Source organism: Solea senegalensis, linkage group LG9 (assembly GCF_019176455.1).
Source record: "Solea senegalensis isolate Sse05_10M linkage group LG9, IFAPA_SoseM_1, whole genome shotgun sequence".
Classification (NCBI taxonomy): domain Eukaryota; kingdom Metazoa; phylum Chordata; class Actinopteri; order Pleuronectiformes; family Soleidae; genus Solea; species Solea senegalensis.
The window spans coordinates 5,632,614-5,659,033 of NC_058029.1; the positions used below are offsets into that span (position 1 = coordinate 5,632,614).

General features: G+C 41.5%; 1 protein-coding gene across 2 annotated transcripts in view; it reads left to right on the forward strand.

Annotated features, from left to right (window-relative positions):
- The window catches only part of bbs9 (Bardet-Biedl syndrome 9), a 181,114-nt gene that overhangs the window by 37,568 nt on the left and 117,126 nt on the right, over window positions 1-26,420 (forward strand). Inside the window, exons 14-15 of one of the 2 annotated variants that reach the window (XM_044034472.1) lie at window positions 15,630-15,734; window positions 25,332-25,346. In XM_044034472.1, the coding sequence (XP_043890407.1) occupies window positions 15,630-15,734; window positions 25,332-25,346 (120 nt within the window). The remainder of the gene's footprint in view (window positions 1-15,629; window positions 15,735-25,331; window positions 25,347-26,420) is intronic. The other variant, XM_044034473.1, reaches the window with a different exon arrangement.

A 26,420-nucleotide genomic window follows, 5' to 3' on the forward strand; every position in this document is an offset into this window, starting at 1 on the left:
CAACCATTGTCTCCGGCTTTATCCTCATTGTCGTAAAAACTCACCTCTGACATCTTTTCTCTGCTTCTTTGTCACCAGCTCTGCCATGATGAATGTCTAAAATAATGCTCTCACTGCCTTGATCTTGTTGCCGGTGCCTGGTTAGGAGGTGTGTGTGTGTGCAGTGCCGGGTCTTTGCGAGACCTTGTGAGACCTCCTGATTCTGAGGACTCCGCGTTGGCTGCCCTGATCTTGCAAGAGAGTTCTACTTTAAAAACCGAGATGGTGCTGGGGCAAAATCAAGGTTTCAAGATCTTATTTCACTGACCAGCACCCAAGTTGTTTCAAGCAACCCATATGGGAGGGTCTTAAAAGTCCAGTGTGTCTGTTGCATAAAACACATATAGAAGGCTTATTTTAGGGCTACAAAAAGTTGTTTTACACATAATATGAACATACTAATGGCTGGTATATTCAATATTTAATTTCTACTAATAAACAGTCGCAGCGGTAGGTTGTTAGACACAGTTGTTTAGGCTGTTCGCCATTGTTATCTTGAGGCAGTGTCGTTATTATCGTAGCCGAATGATCAGGATGCTTAACGGTGATAGTATTTGTGGTTGTTGTGACGCAGCGTGGATGCTGTTCACTGATCTGTAAATCAGTAAAAGCTGAAACCATCATCCATCACAGGAGGGAGCGCCCTCTAAGATTTTTTTTTTTTGACAAGGACCAGTACGGATTGCGAATTTATGATTTCAAGATGTGAGCAGCAGCATTCTCAGGCGACTGCAACACCATCCATTTATGCTGAGGCCTGAATCAAACTGACCACCACTTTCCCATGATTCATGACGCGTCCATGCAGAAATGTGATGCGTTTCACCACAGCATATTCTCATCTGTAAATACACTGTTCGTGGCCCCTACAACTCTTAATGCAAACATGATGAGCTTTCTTTCCTCCCACAACTTTTATATATATATATACATATATATTATGTATGTTTTGCATTTTGTGTTTTTTACATAATTTACACTGCACATGTTTTGCATTTATTGCATTTTTATGCATAATTACTATGTAAAGTCTTCACGTCCCGTGATAGCCCAAGTCCACACTTTCCCACCGTTTTTTTTTTCATTTATTTATATATTCAACTAAATGCAGCGCTGCACCTGTACATCTGAAGATCTTTATTTCCATTCTTATGCTTCCAATCCTGGCAGTCGGTCAGTGGCCTGGAGCATTTTTTTTTATTTTTTTGTGTGATTCTTGTTTTTCATTTACCAAATGTTCACTAAAAAAAACATCAGCAATGCAAAAAACCCTACAAAAATGTAAGATAGGGTGATTTCAGTGTGTTTTAGAGGCATTTAAGAGGCTAAAGCATATTTTTACAATTATCCCAATTATTTTGGCCAAGATAACCGTGACATTAAATCTTCATATCATCCCACTATGAGCACCTCCAGGGAATCCTTTCAAATTTGGTACAAATGTTCACTTAGACTTGCGTATGAACTGTTTACACTTCACTGGTCAAAGGTCACTGTGACCTGAAACTCCCCACACACACCCCTTTTTACCTTGTGAATGTGTTATCTTAAGAATGCCTCGAGAGAATCCATTCAAATTTGGCACAAAAGTCCACTAAGACTCATGGATTAACTGTTTAGATTTCGGTTGCCAAAGGTCAAAAGTCAACGCCACAGTGGCTACGCAAAACATGTTTTTGGCCTCCTACTTAAACAAGTCTGGAAAAAACTAGGAAAAAACACAATCGAGTCGGCCCTTGTTTAATTGTCATTCTTGTTGTGCGTTTTCTTTGCCGTGTGCGTTCATTTTGCTCATACGCGTCATGTTTTCAGACGGAAGTTATGACAGGGCGATGTCTCATCAGCCCAGCTGTGTTTTCAGACACTTCATAAGTTGATCATTTGTCTTTTTTTAAATACGTAACTCATGGACACTGAAACACGCTGCGAGTTAAAGTTCACAAATGACTCATTTACCATTTGAGTCACTTCGTGAATTAACCGGAGCCGAAGCAAAAGTCGTTTCGGGAAATACTTTGATATCCTCCATGTCTGAAGTGACAGAAACTCAACACTAAATCAAAAGTGAAGTCACTGAAGGAGATGCCAAAAAACAATGGGGGGTGTAAAAAGGGGTTTGCATTTGGCTCTCAGTTTGAACCTGCAGAGTTTTTCTTCTCACCAGTAGCTCTCAGTGATTCACTGTTTATGCAGGACATCAGAGGCTGTGAGTCATGTTTACACCGCTGAAGAGGTGCTTTGTTTACATGAGTTAAGGCCGTGGTCTGAAGGGTCTGATAGAGAAACCTCGCTCAAGCACACACACAGACATTTCCAGAGATTCACACTCAAGCCCTGTTCATCTGAGCATCATTGCCCCTCAGGGGGAAATGTGTTCAGCAGTTGGCGGTATTAAATAAAAACAATAAAAAGTATTTAAAAAATGCAATAGACAAAGACACAAGTCAACCCCTAACCCAAGGCGCCACATGTGAAGCAGATAATATTGTTTAGGGCCGTACCAGTAGGCTGAGCTCAATTCTGCTCAATATGAATTTTCTTGTATCCTTTTGACAAACTGCAACTGGTAAGAATACATGCTATGATTAGGCAATGAAAAATAGAAGTAGGCTTAGTAAAAAAAAAAAACCACTAACATTATATTGTTTATTCAATCAAAATTCTCCGCACGCTTAACACACAGCTGACTCCTATGAGGAGCATCTCATGTAACCTACGTTTGTAAGTTGAGAAAAACAGCATGCATTTACGTTGATTCTCTAATTTCCAATTCACCTTACGCAGGCTGGTCAGGATGTGGTCCTGCCGTATCAAACGATCCCGAACAAATGTGAAATTTTAAAGAGAACTGCCAATAAATTGCAATAGAAAACAATGTCAACAGTAAAGATGAATAAAACAATAACAAACCCCACAGAAAATCAGTGCCATCAGCAGTTCTGCTGAATTAGAAGCCTGGGCCTTCTGTTCAACTTGTCTGTCACATATTTGTGTAAGTGATAGCTGCTGTATGTGCATTATTCTTCTGGCTTCCTCAAACGTTTGTGATTTTTTAAGCGGTTAAACAAAAGGTTAAAATTGAGTAATGCTATTAATCAATGTCCTTTCAAAGTCCGTTGAACGAAAATGCAGTCTCTGCAAGTCCTTTTTTTACAGATTTCCAGATTTCTGATGTGTTGAGGTCATGGTCATTACTTCTAAAAGTCGGTTTCTCTATCATTGTGAGGTCTTGTGATAATGTTATGATATGAAACGGCGTGAATTGAACCATCATATAAATACCTACACATATCTGTGGACACACAAGCGCATGTCGCCCACATCCCGGTGAAATGTAGACACACTTGAAGTCGAAAGTTGTGTGTGTGTTCATGTCGTGCTCTTTTGTGTTTCGGCTCTCAGCCACGACCTCTCGCTACTCAGTTAACAACTCCCTGCTTCGAAACATGAGCGCTACCAACCACCCGGCGCTCTCTGTCTTTCTTTTTTCCTTTGTCTCCCTCCTCTGACCCCTCACTGGCCTTCGTTGGCCCAGAATAAGCCTGGCTCAGCTCTGAAGCAGCAGGACCACCGCAGCTGACCCTGGCGGTCCAATTTGACCCCAAAGCATGTGTTTCACATCCGTTACACTCCTACAAAATTAAGGAAAAATAAATTAATGGAGGCTGATGAAGATTTAATGAATGCTGGGAGTTGGCTGACAGCAGCTGGATCCGAGTTTTCTTTATGATTAGGTCCAGAAAATCTCACCCCTAGTTTATGGATTGCATGGGAAGCTGCCGGGCTGTAGCTGGAGTTATGCCTGGTGTAAACCAAACGTAAGCAGAGAATATACGGTGATGTAAACCATGCAGACTATCACCAATAAAACACAAAATAATAACAAATGACTTCCACTGTTTTCCACTCCTACGCGAGAAACAGGACGTCATCTTTCCGTGCCAGAACCAGAGATGCTCTTCCAGACATGCAATAGTTGCCAGTTGACAGCACTTTAAGGGTTGTTGTAAGTTCACGTACGCAAATAACATCTGATTAAATGAACATGACGTGGCAGAAGTGAAATGTCCGCAGGAAACAAATGATACCTCTGTAAATGTACTGAATAGTAGACGCCTGATGTCTTCAACAGAGAGAGACATCCCACTCCTCCTGTGTGTGTTGTTATTATGTCTCTGTTTTTGTAGCTGCTCCGTCTGTTGCATTTGAGCTCCGTTGGAAACCACTGAAATATGCTAGAAATGCTGCAATCAAATGGGGTTCTTAACCGCTTTCTCCAGCACATTTGAACAGTCCCGTATCATATTTAGGACATTTTTCCTTCCTGGTATTTGCTTTCTTCACTTATCTCTGAAACAGAGTGAGACTCCTGTCTTAACAAAGTCGTGGGAACACTCTAAACCAGATGACCCAGGGGCCACTTAGCGTACATTCTGGTCAGGAGGGGGCCGGTCAGGTGACACACAGTCCAACCTTTTGGGAAAAATAACCTGTTTAGTAGAGGTGGATTATATGTGAGCATAAATTATAGCACGATATTCCATCATGATATCATAATAATGATATCTGTTATAATATTTCACAGAATTTCAAAATAAAAGTCTGAAGACAAGCTCATTTCCGCATGTGCGCACATTTCTGTGGTACTGTTCAAACTTTAAACAAGGGCCATCAGGAACTCGGCCTCATTTGTGTTTTCCTTTTGTTTGTATCTTCTGACTTCCTCACATAACCTCCAAGAACTTTCCATGGTTAATGTCTTCTTCATTGTCTTTTGTCACCCAACTAAGAGTGCGCCACCAACTGGACTGAAGAGTGTTAGAGTGCTAAAAGGACCATACATGGTCAACGCCGGCTTGTGTTTGTGCGGCACCATCATGGAAATAGGCGTATGACAAAATGTGGAAAGTATGATTCCATTGAGCCAGTGGGGAGCGTCAGAAACTTTCACTTCAGATGAAAGCCCCTTTACCGCATGGAGTCATAAGAAGCACATTTGTGTGTGTAATCACAGTTGCTTTTAAAACTAGGGATTAGCCGTCACAAAGGTCAGTATCTGTCCAATACTGGATCAGATATGGGACAATCCAAAAAGAAAATCCTATATATTGCATGCTTCACTGTGCACAAACAGCATGTTACACAGTTGGAGAATGATGTCTTTGGAATGGCTTCAAATGGCTAGCACAAATGTGCCATTGACATATTTTAAAGCAGTGGTTCCCAACCTTTTTCCCCCCCCCCGACCCGAACCCCTGTCCAGGGCATGCACACAAAAAAGAATAAAGTAAAAAGTACATATGCAGAAATGCAGTTGTAGGTTTTATATAATTATATTAACCTCATAAACTCAAAGCTCTGAGCCCCCCCTTAGGGGGGCTTGGAATGGTAAAGGACGGTATTAGATTGATGTGGGTAGTTGTGATAGTGGTATCCGACTTGATAAAAGTGGTATAGTGCCATCCCTGTTTAAAACTAGGGTCTGTAAGTGTGGAAAAGCTACACTTAAACCCCACCCCCTCTCACCAACTCTGCGTTCTAAGCTCCGCCCTCCCAGATCACTTGTGAAACTGTCATTTTTAATTTTTCTGGGACTTGCGAAAGCATAGACATGGTTTACTATAGTCTTTCATGTTAATTACAGTATTGTGAGGGCTACAGACTCCAGTTTAATGTGTCTGTTTTGTTTTCACAACAGTTATTGGCAAAGATTTCAACAAATAATAAAAAACATAAAAGTCTCGATATGAAATAAATTACAGACCCGAGCTTTAACTGCTCAGAGCAGCAACTTTTAACATCTTTGTAGAGTCGGCATATTCATGATTAGCCTTTAATTTTGGGCGAGGAACAAAAGGTCCAATATTAAATCAGTTTCACACTGTATGTATGAAATCAAACAGCCCTTCAGGAGGATATAAAAGAAAACCACTGTGATCTTATGATGTGTTGTCAAACCCTGTCCAAAGGCGGAATTATTTATTGCCGTTTTAAACGGCCACAATTGCCGGCGTAATAAAAACCTGATCGTCATTGAGGGAGAAGAGTCACGATAGTTGTTCAAATGGGGATAACAGTGAAGCAGTGTGTTTTTACTCCTGGAAGAGATTCAAAGTGTTGCACTTGGCGGAACACGTGAACAGTGATGGGAGCAGTTGTGTAGAGAATGAAAACAGAAGTTCAGACCCTGCGTAACTTTTCCTGCACACTTGGCCAATTATCATTTGAAGTTGGGCCGAACGTCAAAAAAAGTCTGTTTTGAAAAGATCGGAAATTATTAGTGTGTTTCGCTGGTACATATCAACACAACCCTATAAACACTCAGCTTGTCTTCTGCTCCCGTTTCCTCATCTTTATCCTGATGTCATTGGGTGACTCATGTAGTTTTAATATGAAATTGCCAAATACAAGGAGCAGACACATGGAACAGTGACATGGGGAAATGTGGAAAACATCAGTGACATAGTCATTGTCAACAACACAACAACACTGCAGCTGTGTCAGAGCCCTGTCCCCCTCATTTGAATGCTGATTGCATCGCGGGACGTTGTGATTTGGCTGTTGCATTTGAAATGCACTGACAAATTTTGGCCAGCGAATGTGTCCTTCTCTCCTCAAGCAACCAAAGATTCCACAAATGCGTCCTTCACGGTTCCAGCAACGGGCTTATTACATGACAGAGAAGAGAGTTATGAAAGGAGTTAACGGAGGCAGCAATGAGAAAACGTCTGAAAAACACTTTCAAGCTGCGACCCAAATAAGTAGCTAATGATTAGAGCGAATTGTTTGTGGTTGAAAATATTTGTGTTTCGTGTCAGGAGTCGTTATGTTTCCGATGATGCTGTTCAGTTGGACTACTGTCCCTGTCTCTGTTTAATTTATTGAATTAAGTGTGTTCGCCCTCCGATACACTGTGGGTGGTGATTTGTCTGACACAGTCACTCAACTAAAATACGGCTGAAGTGGTGTCTCTGAATGCACCAGACTAGATTTTAGAAATGGGTTTGCTGAATGTTGGAGATGAACGCATGTTTTCTGGATTTTTAAGTCTTTTTAACTGATCTGCAGTTCAGCATTGTTCGGTTTGATTCTTGTGTCGGATGTCGCGCTCATGACTCTTCCAGTGACGACAGTCTGTTGACGTCACATCTTAGTATCGGCCCAGCTTGCTTGGAACCTCACCAGAGCAGGTACCAAAATAGTACCAGGTACCATGTACTAACCCTGTATCCCTTTGATATGCCCCCCAAAAAATGAGTGCAGCCCAGTCGAGTAGCAATAGAACTGTATAGTGGAAAAGCGCCTTTAGTATTAACCAGTTTCTGGTTTAGCTCGTGGCAATTTGTGCCACTCTGAGTCCTCCTACAATCCTTTAACTTGAAATACTAAAAATGTACCTCCCGTGCGAATAGTTTCGTAGACGCATCAGAGACTCGTTGCGTTTACACGTCCGTTCAGTGTGGTCACATTTGCATCTCTGACCACCTCCTGAAGTGGTTTGGCAGATCTGAAAACAATCCATCCTTATTGCGTACCTGTACTTAAATGTGGTCAAGCGCTGTCCGATTGCAATGCGATCACAGAAAATGCATTTTAATGCCACGTGTATAGAGGGCTCCGTGTGTTTCATCATGTTCTTTTTCTCCGTCCTGCATACAGTAGCGACACACTGATACTGTACATACACACAAACACATACAGAAGTAATATCTACAAACACAGTATGTTTTGTCTTGTACAGCTGGTCCCTCTCTCTCTCTCTCTCTCTCTTTCTTTCTTTCTTTGTGCCTGCGTGTTTTCTGCTGCTCTTCCACGTGTGTCTTTGATTATCTGGCTCATTGTGGTGGACCCAGTCGTGTGTTTGTGCACATGCACGCGTGTGTGTGTTCATTTTCAAGTGTGAACGCCAACTCGAGTATCTTCGCAGGGATTTGTCCAAAGCACTTTACAGAGGATAAAGTGATGGTGTGTGTGTGTGTGCATTTCTGTGTGCTCATGTAGGACGAGGTGTGTGTGTGTGTGGTTGGGGGTGGGGTTGCGAGGGGGGAGGTGGGGTAGCTCCTTCTGACTTTTATTGTTATTCCAGTTTTTATTCGTCTCAGATGGCGACTCAATCCCCTGTTCACCACACACTGCCTCCTTTGTTCTGTCTCTCACTCTCCTTTCTCTACTCCCTCCCTCCGTTCCTTCCTTCCTCCCTCTACCCCTTTTTTCTTCTCCTCATTCCATCTTTTACTCTCTCTCTCTCCTTCCTCTCTTTCATGTGTCATGCTGTCCCCTGATGTCTTCATGTGTCAGTCTTTTACCCCTCAACTTCCATGTCCCTCCATCTCTCACATTGTCTCCGTCCTTTGCCACCTGTCTCTCTTTACATCTTAAGTCTTCTCTTCCTCTCCTTTATCACTCACTCACCCATTATTTATTCATTTCATGTATCTGTAACTTTTAACGATAAACAAATGTCAAATTACTTCACACAATGCAGATTAAGCCCATCAGCTCCAGTTAAGGCAACATTCCACGCGAGTAAAGCAAGACGGCTGCAAACGGGTCAGAAAATGGCTGAAAACACAAAACAGCATAAACTTAATAAACAAGATCAACAGCAACATTTATGTTAACTCAAACTCTCAAGGCCTGAATTGTGTCTTCAGATCTAAAAGTCTGCCTTTTAGGCTCTTGGATGAATCTTAGTTGCCTCTTGGGTTTTGGTTTTTTGTAACCGGCCCCTAATAATCTGCTTCGAATGCAAATTTTCTCTGTACATCTGTTTTTATTTTTTTCTCTCTCTACAAATTTGCTGTTTTGTAGCTTCAAGTGTCGCACGTTGCTCGGTGCCATCTTGGTTTCATGAACCCAAGAAAAGGCAATTGAAGTGGGAACTCCTGCAAACTGCAAATGATGTTGCATTAACATTTCTGAAGTATATAGATCATGTGTTACCTCAGGCTTATTGCACTTCTTTTGATTTAAAGTAATCAAATCAATCTGAAAGTCAAGTTCATAATTTGACTTTCTTTGCACTGCTTTCATTCCCAATCAAGATACATTGGTAAGAGTTGCTTTGCCTTGTTATTATGGACTCAGAACTGTTGTAAATTATAAAATATTTCTGCTGAAGTACTGCAACTAATTGTAGTTAGCTGTCCAACTAACGGAGCTCTGACCAAAACACTGACATTCAAAAGTAAACCTCACTTCTGTGTCAGACGGTTTAAATCCAAGTGCAGATCACAGTGGTTGTGTTTAAGGAGAAAACCATAACTGTGATCTGACCCAAATCTTGACCCGCAGAGGTCAAAGGTCAGTGTTTAACAGCACAATGATGGTCACCTCAGATTCCAAGGTCTGTGGTTTTACACACACACACACACACACACAGGTAAACCAGTGGCAAACCAGGAATGCCTCAGTCAGAACAAATGTAGCCTCTGCCATTTGTTTTTCTTTTTATATTATTTGCACATGGCGAAGAAAGAGTAGACTCACGAGAGCACACATGACCCCCCCCGTTCCCGTCTCCTTGTGCGGTACAGATCCTCATCTCCACCCCTCTTGACCTGTAACCTCCTCCAAACATTCAGAAGCCGCTTTAAACTGAGCTGTCAGTGGCTCTAACCTGAGCCCTGAGGGTGGTGGCAACACTTCACCGCAGACACCCAGGGGTGGAGGTGAAATCAAACAACATCCTCAAACACCATATTTCTCAAAAATTATACTCTTGTTCGCCTTCCTCCAATGACTGAACTGTTGCAGTATTGATTTCTTTTTAATATATATATTTTTTTATGTTATTAATGTCACTGTGATAACCACGATAATAGACACATAGGTACCGCATTTCTTATAGTAGTTGCGTGGATTAAAATCAAACCAGCTGCCTTTTCCTGTCCACTCTCTGTGTTGATGTAGAGGGCCTTGGTTGAGCGGCGCCATAATGCTGTTTTGGCAGCCATTTTAGATTTAGTCTTAGTCTTTTGGACTGAAATGCTCATTAGTTTTAGTCAAATGTTAGTCATTGGGATAGTTTTTGTCCAGTTCAGTCCAAAGAAGTATAGTCTTTTAACAAATTAATTTAGGTCAATAAGTATTGGAGATTGCTGTTGGGGAATGGGTTCCCTCATCCAGGGTGGGGATCGGCCCACGTAAATCGGGCGCCACCCGACCCGCCTTGAAACACGGACCAAGGAATTCTTAGTTTTTAATTGACAGATTACACACACAATAAGCAGAAATGTCATGCATTTTGAACATCTGGCAGACCACCCGCTAACATTTACGTCCGTTCTCGTCAACGAAAACTCACACACGTCATGTTTTAGTCATCGATGGTCCATGTTTATCTCGTCACCGTCTCGTTATCGTTGACAAAAACAACAGTGTTTGGAGATGAAGTTGTGTTTGACTGTGATCGGCATGATATGATGCCATAACTGCATTATCGTTAAAACCACTACAGCCCTTGTTACTTGAACCATATCACTGTAAACCACTGTAACCAGCAAAGGAAAGTTAGTGCCATAGTATTTACCACAGGGCCTCATTTCAATTACACGTACATGAAATTGGTACTGCTTAAACTTTTCTCCAAATTTGTTTCCAGTTTATACTGTACTAACAATTTGTATTGATGATCACATCAGCCGTACAGTCCATATTAAGTAGATTATAAAAACCCCTTATCTAACATGAAACAATTGGAAACCAACATCTCACAAGTGGGTAAGACGACACACGATAGATTAAAGGCTTCAGACCAGTGACGGTGTCTTGTGGTCACATCTTTCACTTCAGTCTCTCTTTCAAACTCAAGTGCTCGAGTGGCGCACACCACAACATTGCACGGCGGGGAAAAAGGGTAATGAATCAGCATCTAGACTGGCCAAAATAAAGTAATAGAAGAAGAAATGGGCATGTTCACCTCAGTGTCGTGTTCACTACTGCTGATCAGAGCCAGAGCCGATAAAAACCTGTGTCTGTAGTGGAGTCATTTGATCAGAGAGTGAGTGCTGATTGTATCCTTTCACACAGCAGATAAAGCCAGTTGTTGGCAGGTGAAAAGAGGTTTGAGTCTCATGTTTTCATTGGTTCCCCCTGGTGAACTTGTTTGAGTATTTCCATCATGTAACATTTGGTTTGGTATAGTGCAGTATCGTTTGAAACGGTAAAGCCCTGACTGAGAATTAGACCTTTAGACGTCAAGATTCGTATGAGCGAACACAGAACAGTGGGCGTTGAAGAAACTACGGTTGTCATGGTCTAGCGCCACCCAGATTGTACACTACCATGTTACTATTCCTAATGCAAACACAAACAAGATGTACTGTACTTATCTGAACCATTCCACTTGGAAACAAGACTATAGTGGAGCTTATAGCAGGTGAAGAGTGGTGGAGACCAAAAATAGTGCTAAAAGACTCTGTTAGTTCCACTTCTATCTTGTACTCGGGGGAGAAAACCAAGCAGTGTGGCAACTAATGATTATTTGCATACTTTGTTGATTGTATTATCGATTTAATACTGTATGATTCTTGTCCCACCCTATCCTGGCATACTGTTCAGGTGCATTAATGCCATCACGGGGATACATGTAAGCCTATGTTTATCCAGTTTCTCACTCTACTTAGCATCACATATCTGTTCAAACACATTTGGCCTCATTCCACAAATTTTCCACCTTATCCTCTTCCTCTGAAACTCTCAGCTTCCTCAGCGATGGTGGTGGCGAATCCTCCACAACAGAGAGTAGGTCGTAGACCCACCCTTTCAGCTCATTTGAAAAAGGCCATTTAGGGAATTTTTTTTTCCATCCTCCATGTACAGAATACACTGGCAACATGTCATCAAAGTTCTCAAAACTAAGTATATAAATAGCTTCAGAGGGGGAATTCATGTGTAAGGTGAAAGTGATGGAGGGGGCAGAAACGGCATGAGAACAATCGTAAATAAGTCTCGCTTCGTCTCTTAAGATGAAGTAGACGGGGGGAACCTGGGGATAAATGAGTTGCGAAAGCGATGAAAAGTTAGAAAAACAGAACAGATGAGGATGAAAAGAAAGTAAGATTTGAGAAAGAGGAGGGGGAAAAAATGAGGTGAAAAAGGGAGAAAAAATGAAGCTGGGGATTTCAGACTCCCTTGTGTGGTTTGTTTGTGTTGGCAGTGGTGTTAATGGGTTAATGTGACGGAGAACACTGGGACCAGTCTAAACGTTCTCACCGGGTCGGACCTCCGGGTCACAGAGACCGGCGTGTCACCTGGAGCTCACCGGGTCCAGCGTCCACGGCTGCAGCTCCATGACCGTCCAGATGTGTCTGAGTATGTGAAGAAAAGAGACGGAGATGGATAGAGAGACAGAAAGAGAAAGAGGAGGAGGGATTACTCTGTGTCTTCTTTGGTTTGTTTGTTAGTCTTAATGGGCCTGGGAACACTTAAGGCACTTAAACACGTCTGACCAGTTTGACCTTGAGGGCATAGAGGTTAAAAGCCCTCTGCTGACTGACAGAATGATGGGAGGGGCAGAGAGAGAGAGACGAGGAGGAAGGTGAAATGAAGGGAAGCAGTGGGAGAAAGGATGCAGGAGAGGGAGTAAGGATACAGAGAGGGGAAGTGGAGATTTCTTTAAAGTTATGAGCGGAATTTTCGGTATTTGAGTCTCATTTACATATAGTAGGGGAACAAACAATGTGTTATTTTAATAAATTCAATTAAAATATCAGACCTTAACCTTAATATGATGACATTTGTATGTGTTTTATTGTCGTAGAGGAACGAAAAAAACAGAAATTATTCACATTTGAGAAGCTAAAATTACACAAATTACAATTAAATTAGTGACTAATTTAGTAGTCCATTCATAATGGATTCTTGTTAAAACTATGTAAATATATAAACATGATATAAATATGAAAATATTACATACTAACACAGTATAATACTTTAATGGCAGGGCTACAACTAACGAATATTATCACAATTGAGCCACAAAACGTCATTAAATCCTGAAAAGTGTTTCCAAAACCATGTTCCTAAATGTCCGATCATAGTTTTTTTGTGATGTGGAGCAAATAAACCAGAAAATATGTTTTTAAGAAGCTGGAACATGTGAGAAGTAGAAAAGTTCATTTTATTCTTTAACCTCAGTCAGTTAAATCACTGCATCAGCTGCCACAATGTGCTGGCTTCACTGAAGCTTGAAATTCACCTTGTGTTTGTGTATTTAGGGGCAAAAATGTATATATCGTCACACATTCTATTTATGTATTTATGAGGGAGAGTCAACGAAACGGGTAGAGAGGGGTGTGGGAGGAGACAGAGGGAGAGAGACGTTCATAGTGTTTGACGTCGTGTGGAGAAAGTATCTGCTCGTTCATTTCTCTTCTCTTTGACGTTGACTCCCTTTTTTTTTATCTTCTCCATCTCAACTTCTGCCTTAAACCCAAAGTGATTGATCTCACCCTCTGAATGTGTGTGTACTTGTATTTGTTACCTCTTCAGGAACGTTTGTTAGGACCAGTACTCCCCATGGCGACCAAAACCTGGTCCTAATGAGGCAGAACCTCATTTCGGGGCAACTGGTAAAGTTTAGGGCGAAGATGAGTGGAAGTCAGTGTATAGTCCTTAGAAGGATAGCTGTGCAAACGTGTGTGTGTGTGTGTGTGAAAGAGAGATGAAGAGGGTCAGTTCTATTGATTAATACAATCACAGTGTCAGACATAGAGACTTATTTCACCCACAAATGTCTCCATACTTTCATCCATTCACCACACACACACACACAGACAGACGTACACATACTTGGTGTTCAGTCACCTGTAACAGGCTGAGCTCAGGAACATCACGGCCCATTACACCACCACACCGCTGTGTGTGTCTTTGTGTGTGTGTGTGTGTGTGTGTGTGTGTGTGTGTGTGTGTGCGTGTGACTGCATGAAGCCATTAGCTGTAATATATCCTTTCCTCTCTGTCTGTATTTGATCCCTGCTCTTTCTCTCTGGCTTGTTTGCTCTCTCTCTCTCCCTCTCTGTTAGTTTTGGGCTATTTGAAAGGAAGCTACAAGTCATCGCCCCTTACTCATGCTACATATAATTTCACTTTGTGTGTGTTAGTGTGTGCGACTGTATGTGTGTGTGTGTGTGTGTTAACTTAAGTTCTGGTGAATGTTGTTAATCCTCTGTCCTCACTTCGCCGTGTGTGTGTGTGTGTACATTACGGAGTCTGGTTGCGTAGTATTAGTATTGCTGTGTCCTGTCCTGTCCACACCTCAGAAATGCTGACTCTATGTGTGTGTGTGTGTGTGTGTGTGTGTGTGTACCTGGTCTTCCTTATGTTGTTGGGACCTACATCTGTTTACACGGTCACATTATGGAGACTGGTCTTCCCTATGGGGACAAAAATCAATTACCCACAAATCGAAAATTAATACATTTTAAGGTGAAGTTAGGCTGAGGACAGGGTTAGGTTAAGGTTAGGGTCAGGATTAGGATTAGGATTAGGATTAGGATTAGGTCAGTAGTAATTGTGGTTAAGGTGAGAGTAAGTCTCCAGGAAATGAATGTAAGTCATTGCAATTTCCTCTGAATTGATGGAAACCAGTGTCTGTGTGTGCTGGCTTATCCATTTATAAATGATTTGTCTGGATCTCTTGCCCTGGAGGTTAAAATGACTCACTTAGATTTATCTCTGTTGCGTCCACACTTTTCTTTGTAAAATGCATATCGCAGCTGCTATGGTTACGCCCGACGTCCACACTAACAACCACATTTTAGTCTGGACGGTCTTGTTTTTTACAGAAAGTCCTGTTAACTGTCTGGTTCACTCTATCATCGGTCTAATAAAAGAAATCCTTGCTTGCTCGGACTTTTCACCGTTTCACCATCGATTTGATTCGATTTCTTGTTCATGTAATTTATAAATGTATTCACTTAGAATACACAAAATGTTGCCTGAGTTTTGAAATGGAATCTCAAAGCCTTTGTCCAACTCGTATTTAAATCTGAAATGAAACCAGACATCTGTCTTTAGCCTCAGTGATTCAGGAGTTCCCTGTGGTCCTGCCTGGTTTTTAGGCTCCTTTGTTCCCTCACATGTCCAGATCTTGCAAGACTAACAGGGTTAGCCATGGGAAAAGACTTATATTAAAGTTAAGGCTTTTTTCCAGGGCAGATGTGAAATGCCCTAAAATCCACATTTTCAAAATAAGAATAGAAAATTAAGTATACCTTGTTCACAAAGACTTTATCTGATTTAACCTGACTAGAGCTGCAACAATTAGTTAATTAATCAATTACTAAGTAGATCGTCAACTATTTTGAAATCGTTTGAGTGTTTTTTTAAATAATAAAAACAGGTTCTCTGAGTTTTCAGCGCCTTAAATGGGAATATTTCCTGGTTTCTTTGCTCCATTTAACAATGAAATCAGTTAAAAGTGTATCATTTTGGTCTGTGGGCAATATAATACCTTTGAATTCATAATTTTGAGGTTTGGGAAACATCAACCAACATTTTCTAACATTTTCTGGACAAAACAAGTACTCGAAAATAAACGCCAGATTAAATTAATCGTTAGTGACTGTGCTTTTCTTTCCTCTCAGGTGTTGGTGCCTCCAGTGTTGTGGCGTTTTCAGCTTTCCTCAACGGCCGCTATCCCCCCGCTGATCTCACTGGAGACATCACTGTGTCCTACAGTTCGCCAACAGGTAAACGGGCGTCATTTCAGGCCGCTTTGAATTTAGTCGGGAAGGAGATGCACCATCTTGTTCCCCCCAAAAAAAAAGGGTAGTGCAATGAACAACAATGTGGAAAAACAACAATCACAGAACAAACAAGAAAATAGTAGTGCGGGGAGAAAAAGAAGAGTTACAATTTTAGACTGCACACAGCTCAACTACATATGTAATTAAGATTTGGAGGAAAAACAGGAAATAATGGAGTGGTGGCATTTTCGAAAACATACAATTTCTCCTTTTCTTTGGAAAATAAGACATTTTTCATCGACATAAATGATGACAGAGACAAATGGATACTTTTCATCTTATGAGAGTTCCTGTTTTGTCATGGTTTCCTGTGAAAACTGCATCCTGGTAATCTAGACAGAGACATAAGACGCTTCCAGGCAACCACTGAAGTCCGAACAAACTCTTTAAATCCATGTTTCTCAAACTGTGGTACGTGTAACCACCAGTGAGCTTCCTCTTGTGGTGAAATCAGAAATTTACCGAGTGGAGCTGAGGAACTTTGACTGGAGTGTGTAGTTGAAGAGTCACCTTATCTCTCGCTCCATCTTAATCTAATGTCACCATACCAGTGTGTGAAGTATATGTGAGGAAGAGGTGGATGAGGATGGGAACCAGGTTAGGACGCCTCCTGGACGCCTCCCTGGTGAGGTGTTCCGGGCACGTCCCACTTGGCCTGGGGATGTCTCGGGATTCCCCGGAAGAGCTGAACGAAGTGGCCCGGTAGAGGGAAAGTCTGGACTTCTCTGTTCAAGCTACTACCCCTGCAACCCAAACTTGGATAAGCGGTAGAAAATGGATGGATGCTTTGATAATACATATGCCTCTCTACTAAATTCTACCCCAGGCTCCACCCCTCACCTGGATGTACTGACGTGACTGAACTATAAACTCTAGTAAAAGTACAGATTCCATTTTCTTTTGGACATGGAACACAGTTTTTAACAGCATAGGACAATGTCTATTTTTGCTTTAATATGGTCCTTATTGAAGGGTGTAGTTTGAATGAAAATCAAAATCTGGCTGATTGAAATTTCATCTACACATGTAATAACAACCACCTGGTCAAGGCAGGTCATGTGACTTTTCTCATTTGTTTTACAGTAAAAAGGAAGGGAGGCGACATATAAACGTCTAAAAAAAAAAAACACACCAAACATGGCCGTAAACGTCTGCCATCCAATAAATAAGATGGGCAGGAGGAGTGAAGCTGTCTCTTTAGCGCTTAGACTAAAACCTCAGGTCTGAAACACATGGTCACACATTTAACGTCATTTACGGATGGAAACGGTGTTAAAGGCTGCTAAATGCTCGCTGTGTAAGTGATATAATCAAGTTTGTTACAGTCTGAACTGTTAACGTCTGATTCAGTGGAGCTGTGCTGAACACCAGCTGCTAACAGAGCACTGACTTGACGTAATGACATCTGGGCTCCTTCCAAACAAACCCAGTTCATCCCCCTGCTCCCTCCAGGCATCTGTTTCCCGGCCCCTGCAATATTTCTGGAAGATATTACTTTCCCCTGAAAACCAACAAAACCACTCTTTATTTCAAATGTCACAGACTTCCTTTTTAAAAAAAGAAATACTGATTTCAGCATTTGCTTAAAAAGCAGCTCAGGGAGAGAGAGCGAGAGAAAAAAAGGACCGTGTTTTCATGCTATTGTTTCCCTTGGATTACATTTGCTTTGGCAGGAACCTTTGGTGGAACGGTTTCCCCTCCCCAGAAGCACTTTTAATGTGAAATGTCTGGAAATATTGGGAGGTGTTTCTTTTTTGTTAAGCTTTATTGTGATGCTAAAAATAACTGGATATATGGCGTCTGGAGTATTTCAATTAACCTTGGAAGCTCACCAGCTTGGGGACACGCAGCGAGCCAGTTTTAGCCATGTTTTTGGTCAGCAGCTGTTTGATTGGACAATTTGGCAGAAGACAATCCCAACAGGATGGAAGGAAGAGAGGTTTGGTTTGATTTTTGAATGATTTGGATAAGGGAAAGAGGAAAAGAGGTGAGAAGAAAATGTCCGAAAGGAAGGGAGTTATTTTAGATTGAAAAGCTTGCAGGAAGTAAAGATAGATCAAGGTGAAAATGAGAGGGAAACAAAACAAGATGGGACATGTTTTATTAGGTGTGGACGTGATGAAGTAAAGTGAGGACAAGCTATATAAAGCAAACTTGGGACCCGGCTTCAGTGGTTTGTGGTGATGTCCAGCACTGACTCACAGTTGGTGTTTCTGTTCATCTAAATGGTGCTGTACGGCCTTTATGGTCAGGATGGATGGTCAGAGTTCTATGCAGGACAGTCACATTTATTTCTGCAAGTGACTTGGTAGCAGTGTTTTAATGTGGCTGAGGAGTTTTGGCTCCGATCAGCGGCGATGTAAACATGACACTTAAGTCTTTTTGGAGCCTAGTGAGACTGCGTTCAGTGTCACCGCTTACTTTATAAAAGCAACTGAAAGTGAAAGAGATAAGAATATATCCATTGTAGCACTGACAATGTTCTCCATGGTGATTTCTCTTGTTGTGTGTCGTGTTTTCAGTTTCCTCTGAGCTGTTTCAGGCACACTTGTGGCATCGAACATGACTCACCGGGGAAAAACATGGAGGGGCAAACCTCTCTTTTGGCAATGGAAACTGAATCAGTGGCGCCTCTTCAGCGGGTTTGTCCCTGTTTTAACAAACTGGCGTGATAAAGTTCTTCCAGTGGTCAGTAAGAAGACAGACTGAAGGTACGTGTCCGGCGGCGTGCTCGTCGTGCCACCAGGTGGTGTCCAATAGTTGACTGACAGACACTTTCATGTGTTGCTAACTGCGGATTTCAAGCCAGACCAGCATTACTTGTTCAGAAAAACCAGAGTTGGGTTTCATTTTGAAAACCAGCGGTTTTTATCTGCCCTCACAATGAGTGTTCCATAGTCAAAGCTAGAGAGTTGGTTAAAAGGGCGAAGTCCTCCCATTAACCATAAGGTGTAACTGTTCTGATGTTTACTGAAGTTCCACTTCGCAAACCGTAAAACTATAACAACATACAAAAAGCATTTAAACTCAACGTACTTGATCTTATAGTTGACGTGCAGGCTAAAAGCAGGCAGCTTCAAAGCTATAATATTTGGCTACTAAACTATCACTGAGACTTGCCAGAGTAATATAAACACAGCAAATAAACAGCAAACAACAAATGTGTATGAAATATCACACAGAGTATGATAAAATACAGTGAAAAATAGCTTCCAAGGCAATAATATGGCAGATCATTTGCAGCAGGAGCAGCATGTGCGTTCTTAACAACCTTGTTAGGACTGGCCAACTCCTGACCCTGCGTTCAGCTTTATTAATACCAGGAATCGTACATCTAGCAATAAATCCGATGTACAAGCATGATTGTCCACATGATCATTGGCCGGAACATCAGCAGTCTGCAGTTGTTCATGCTGGGGATTTGCACCTGAATCCTCTGATCTGCAAATACCCTGGGGCTACAGCTATAAGCAAATGAACAACGCCCCCTTTATCTCCAAAACACAAGGCTTCACTACCAGAATCCACTGGGCGGAAAGGGAAATGTGGAAATCACCAGTGGGACACATACCTTGAGGCTAAACTGCTTCATTTAGATCAGTATGAAGTGGTAAGATTAACTTTATAGCCAATGTAAATTGGGTATTAAGGCTGTAAAATGAAGTTGCCCTCCTCAGAGGAGATGAAGGCTGACCAAAAACAATCCCACCACATGCTTTTTACTGCCAAGAAAACCACACCTGGATGCCCAAACGCATCCATTGTCTGCTGCAGCAACCAAGTGGCTCTTTCAGACTCATCAAACCTGTCGTGATCCAACCACGATGTTAACCCCTCTCTGTGGGTTAAGTGCTCATTTTAAGAGCATGTGCATGGATCAGTGTATGTGGCTGTAACCCTGTGGTTGTGTGTTCCCGCAGCGCTAATCTCCGCTAATGCCTCGTCTTCTCTCATCCTCTAAATGCTCTCTCTTGGTATGGTAGGAATGCATCACTTTGTCTCTACGTCTTTCTCTCCCCACTCCGTTTCCACCCAGGGGCAATGGTTATGCCTCAGCAACGCCCGTTCTGCGAAACACCGTCCTACCCCGTGGCCGCCGAGACCATCTCTTAAGCCCTACAAAGGCTCTGACATTTAAGAAGACCGTTGGCTCCTTAAACCCTTCAAAGGAGGCTCGACGCTGGCTGCAGTCGTTACAATCTTGAAAGAATTTCATTAGTGCCTTCTGTGATTTCCCTAACACCCTGACAATAGGGCTTTGCACAAACGCACTTCAGAGGGATCAAGTGGTCAAGTTGGCATTTACAGTACATTGTTGCCACAAAACAACAATGGGAGTTCTCATCCGAGAAGTCACCGATAAGTTACAACTGTGTGGACCATTTCCACCAAACATGGCCAGCCATGAATCACTGGCAGTTAAGCCAGTTCATGTGGAGTCTCAGGGAGCCGGTTGGCAGCCTTTGGTTGTTGTTCTCCTGCTTTATAGAGTTTGCCAAAGTGACCAGCATCTCCACATGTTGGTGTTTGTGAGAGGCAGCACTATTTTCATCAGGTCCCTCTTTGTTGAAATGCCAGGTCTGAAACCTATTTGAAAAGAATGTTTTTTAGGGCAGCTGATGATGCTCGTGTTGCGAACCATGTCCTGAGGCAGTTTGTGAACATAAACTCAAGAACAGATTGGATGGAAAGTTAGGCCACTGGCCAAAGGAACAAGTGATTCACTTTTCAAAAACCTGTTTTTCTTTTTAACATTGTAATGTGAAATTATTATTTTACTGTTTTTCCACGAGCTGCTGCTCTCGCTTGAAAGGGAAAAATCTGTCTCAGTCAATGACGAAATATTGTTTACTACCATAAAACACCAACAATTAAGAAGAGTGCAGATCTGTAGTGTTACCATAAACTGTATGTAAACATGGATGACACTTTAGAGTTGACCAAGCCCAAGTGTCAACCTTTCATGAAGCATCTGTTGACCTTTAGACGTTTTGCAGCTCTGCCCCTTGGCATCTTGGTTTTGGATGGGGAGGGAAGCAAAGGGTGGATCTCACTGAGAGTGCGAGGAAAAATACATCACCATGTGTGACACCTGCTGTCAATCACCGCAGTCCAATAGATCATACACCATTCCCTGCTCCATGATCTATTTGACTCTAAATGGAACCATCATTTACAAAATGGACACTTTTTTTCCTTTGAAGAACACCTGACCCTGAGGGTTTGAGAGTATAAACTCCTCAGGGAAATATTTACTGAGTCGTCACATCTTCTCCGACTTGCTTACAAACTAATGGAGCTGCCCCTGAATACAGCCTCAACTTTGGCCTTCTTTCCTTCATTTTCCTTTCAGAAAACGAATCAAAACATAACTTATCAGTAACCTAAACACTTCAGCATGTGTCACTAAAAAAATGTATGCTTTAATCTTAACAATAAATTCATGAAAAATATGATTTGATTGATACTCACAAGGTGGGGTTATGATGTATAGGGCAGCAAGCCACCAGGGGGCAATTTAAATGATTTGTCTTTACTTTTTTGGAGCTGTAATGTTTTCCATTTTACATAGTCCGCGGGCTTTAACATTGTTTGTCATTGACATGGTAAATCTGCAGCCTTAGAGAGTGTTCAGGAGCCACAGTTCAGCTTTATGGACGTTGTTTATTAAATTTCCAGGCCCAAGATGTCAACTGTGATTTTCTCAAAGGAGCGGTTCATTAAAGCACGTATGTACTGGGTTTAGAAAAAAAAAAAAATTCTCATAGCTGGTGCATAGTTCTTGGTGTTCTGTCAATTTTACACAAGAGCACCTTCTCAACTTTCTCGGTTATAATTCGTAAAATAAAGGCTTGCAGTCATGAAACACTAAACTCTTCTTTTTTTTTCTCTCTTCTACTGCACACAACTAATGGATCCAGAATTTCACTCGCTCCAGCCAGTCTAATTTCTCAGCCGTTATAGGAGATTGTAGAACAGGAAAGACTGATTGAACACTGGCTGGATGTCGGCCAAGAGTGGCTACCGTGTGTGAGCTGTGAGTGTCTTCTTGCTCCATTTGACATGTCCTTTACATTTAACTGGAGCTTTCACTCAACGTGGACGCTTTGAGGTCTCTCTGGACTTTCTTACTTTTTGGTGCTTTACCATTGAAATGTACTTTTGATGCCATTTCTCTGGCACAGCTTAAGAGGCTAGCATTGTAGGATTAGACAATCTTGTTTAATATGAGCATGAATTCCGATTTGTTTGTCTACTAAGCTGCTAAGTGCCCCCAAAGTGTATGTAAGAACACAAATGTCTGCAAAGGTAACTGTGGGAAGTTTCTGGAGTTCCTCCTGTGAGGCCTTTTGTAAAATATTTGGTTTGTGTCCAAATGAGATCAAGCTAGTTTCGCAGCAAACATGTGGGTGGTTTGATGTAAAACACAATGAAAGAATACAAGTATGGTGTTAAAAATAGGTGAGATCAGTACACGTAGAAGGAACCAATGAAGATGGGAACTTGGCAAATTGGCAAAAATCTGACAGCTTTTGGACAATACAGGCCATTGCCATTGACTTTTTCATACACTGGAATTTATGGCCATAACGGATGCATCTGTTGATGGTTTCTTGATTAAATGATTGTGTGGCTCAGAAAATGGCAGAAAATGTTGAAAAATGTTGATAGGTGTTTCCCCAAATTGTGTTTGTTATGTTTTCAAGAGTCTTGGTTAGTTCACAAACCAAAATGATTCTGTTTTACTGATTGTACATTTAAGTAAAAAAGAAAAAATATCACAAAACTTGATGTAATTATTTGAAAAACACTCACAATAGTTGTGAATTGTACATCATGTCCTTCTTCCTGCATGGTAAAGACCTGATTCCACCCCTCGCTTTGATGTTCCAAACATCCCAGACAGGCTCCTGCTGCATTCATCACATGTGAACAGCGAACTCTTTCTGGATATTTTCCAGTGTTCATGCCTGGAAAGGGCTTAAGTCAGTGGTAGAATGTGTGAATTCAAGCTAAATCCCAGTGAGTTATAGCAGAAACCAGTGTTTATGTAATGTACCAATTAGGCTTTCAATTTGAACATTTCTGTTGAACATGTTTAAGAACCGTGTTTGTTTCTTTTGAACAGATTTGATGATCTTGACACAAAACTGTAATTAAAACTATCAGATATTTAAAAAACAGTCAAAATTATGACCGATGAGAGAGCGAGCGAACAAGTTACTACAGGAGTATAAGCGTGACTTTCATCACGTTTAATAACTCGTGAACCATCTGACTCAGCATGTCGGTGCCTTTTCGTTGGCCTGCAACCTGCCATCTGCTTCTCATTCACCTTCGCAGGAAATCCTCTCCGACCAATCAAATCAGAGCCTAATCTGCCAGAACTCTCTCACTGCAGCCTCAAGGAAAAAGAAGCAGGAGGAGGCTGACTGTTTAAATCCCACAGCAGCTGGTAATGTCTGGCAGTGAAGAACAGGATAAGAGATGGTCTCCGCTATTAAAGGAAAAGAGAGAAAAAAAAGGAATTCCATTATTCCAGTGGGAACTGTCCATCTATTCTGTGTGTAGGTGGATTTGCCGTGAACGAGGCCCACCACCTGTTCCCCAAATATGATCATGTCTGGGATAATGAACAAACAAAAACAACATGTCTCTGGAAAATACACAAAAATGAGGCTTCAAAACGGGAGATAACAAAACACTGGGTGATTTCATGGTTGGCTTGACACATGGTTACCACGTCGTCTGGGTTCCTCCTGAAGACAAGCAGGAAATAAGAATTTATTGAATAGCCACTAGGGGGCGACACTGCTGCAAGAAAGGAATGGAAGTCAATAGGCAAATGAGCCTACTTCCCACTTGATTGATTACACCAGTAAACATTTTTCCTGAGAAGTTAATGGTCCGACTCCTCTAGTTTCGGGGCCTTAACATTTGGACACATAAGTGGACACAAGTGTGATTGACAGCTGGTATCAATAGTAGCCTGGTCATAGGTAACATCTGTGAACTTACTCAGAAATGGATTTCAGATTCCTATGGGTTGTCACTTGGAAGACCCCAAAACACTGGAGGCCATTTTCTGTTGTGGAACGGTGCATGATGAGTGCAGGTGGACAGGCCAGTTATTAGTTATGTTATGATACGGTTCGGAACGGTAAAGCCCTGGGTCAGGCTTGCGTTTCGACTGAGACGTGACTCTTTACAGAACGTAGCGTGAGGACATCAAATGACGACATTGAACGCAACACGGCAGGCAACAATGGAGGACATCCAGTTTGTGGCTGTTTGTCACAACAAGATGTCAAGCTTTACATGGGAACAGACTGTGGGCATTGAGTGATGTTTTTCTGTCTCCCAGTCAGCTAAGTGTTCTAACTCCACCCTGACTTTACCGTACCATTACTCTGGTAGCCTAAGGGAAGGGTGCCAAGAATGGAATAACTGGGGTTGGTTATTTTGATATTGTTCCTATTGGAAATGCAAAAAAAATACAAAACCGAAACATCACTTTAGAGACGGACACTAGACTCAGACAACTTTATTTACAAATTGCTGTCTGGATGTGACAAAGATTTTAGGAAATAGATGAGAATTATTTTTAGAAATAATTTACCAGCCCTGCCTTTTAATTTCCTTTTGGCACTTTTAGAGAAATATGTCTGCGAAGGCTCTTCGTCATCCAGGTCATAGTCAAAGCTGTCGGCAACTCGATCAAGTCCAGTTGCCTACAGCGAACTACTGAAGGTGTTTAGAGAAAGACGATACAGAAATGTTCAAACTCATTTTATTGACGAAACCCATGAAAACAAACCCACCCATAGACACAGCTGTAGTTCAGATTTGATGGAAATACAAGTGATCGGACGGGTTTTCATCACTTGCTCAGTTTTGTACTTTCATTCAACTTGAAGTTTAATCATCGACTGCCAACAGGAAACATTCTGTTCCACTTGTTTCTGTTTTCTGGTTTCACTATTTTTTTTTTTTTGTTTAACCCACACTGAAGTATTAAATACAGGCGTATCATTCAGGAGCCCGGAGAACATTTCTCAGTTTCTAAAGTAGCTTCTCTTCTTTTTTAAATGGATGAAATTCTCGATACTGATAATTATGTTGGAAAATGTGCCTTTTTCCCCCAGATCCTGTCAGAGCAGATTTCATGGTAACCTTTTGACGAGCAGCTATTTAATTTTGGATTTGGACAGCTTATCATATTCAGGATGATTTTGGCTCTTATGGTTGGCAGGCTGCGTTCTCTTCCAGCAGAACTTTCCAAGAGTGTGGGAAGACGAATCAAGCGCTCCCAGACTTTTTCTTTTTTTTTGTTGGTCTTTGTTGATCTTTGTGTGCATGTCTATATGGAGGGAGATGGAGGTTTTCCTCGGGAATCCCCTACTGTTTCAACAGCAGAGGCCAAATTGACCAGTGCTGCTTTTGTTACTGGTCTGCACGGGATATAGCGAGATAGGAGCGATACCTCCTGCTGCCTCTTCTATTTGTAACGCTTAACTCTTCTCTTGTTCCTCTCTACAGAGCTAAATCCCAAAGGTAAGTGTTTGTGTAGTAGTGTGTGATAGAGTAGAGCAAGTGGAACCACACACACAAACCAAATGAAAAAGACAAACATGTTGACGTACACTACACGTATACCTATAATGTATATTTTCCAGGATATAAACTTCACTACATATGTCTATTCCAACACACACACACACATGCATTACACACTGCTGTATATACAATACAGGAAAAGACCACAGCCTGCTGTTTATGTTCCTGTAACGTGATACTTGGCAGAAGTCTGTACACAGACACACTTGTACCCACATACATACTTCCTCACTTTGTAGAAAAAGTAAATATCACATTTTTTTTCTTCCATACTCCATACGCAGTTTTCACAGAAATATCATCGGTCTCTTGCGCACGCTTGCATTTTTCGACAAAGTGACACACACACACACACATGCATACGCACGCATACACATCCCCTGTGTGTCTTCCAGCTGTAGTATTCCTAGTCATCAGCCAGTGTTTGTTTTAGTCCTGAGTGTGTATGCTTTGATACAGAATAGGATGTCCTGTAAGCAATAGCGGGCTTAGAAGCCCTGCAGTAGTACGTACACACACACTCGGCCAACTGCAAATCATGTTCATATGCGGCAAATTTTAGCAAAAGCCAAATATGATTTCAGGAAACATAAACCCTCCATTTGAAATGTTTTTCTTCATCACATCAGACAGGAAGATAAAATAAACAGCACAACAAGAGAGCGCTGTGTACACGGTAATCATGATTATTAAAAAAATATCTAATAAAATGGGTCGTCCAACATATGCTACTAAATATGGTTTATCACAACTGTCAGAAACGAACACATTTGTTAATGTTTTACAACAGCAATTCACAAACCTAAGAGCGTTGGGGCCCACTTTGAAATCTGAAAGTCCTCTGAGGTCCACACCCAAACCTTAAACCACAACTCTGAACAACACACGAGACTATGGGATCATTAATTACCATATATTATTGTTTTCATGTGAATATGAGTATACAAAAATGCAGTGCAATTTAATAATCAGTCCATTAAACTCATGCTTGGGGTTATTACAGCTTCACAA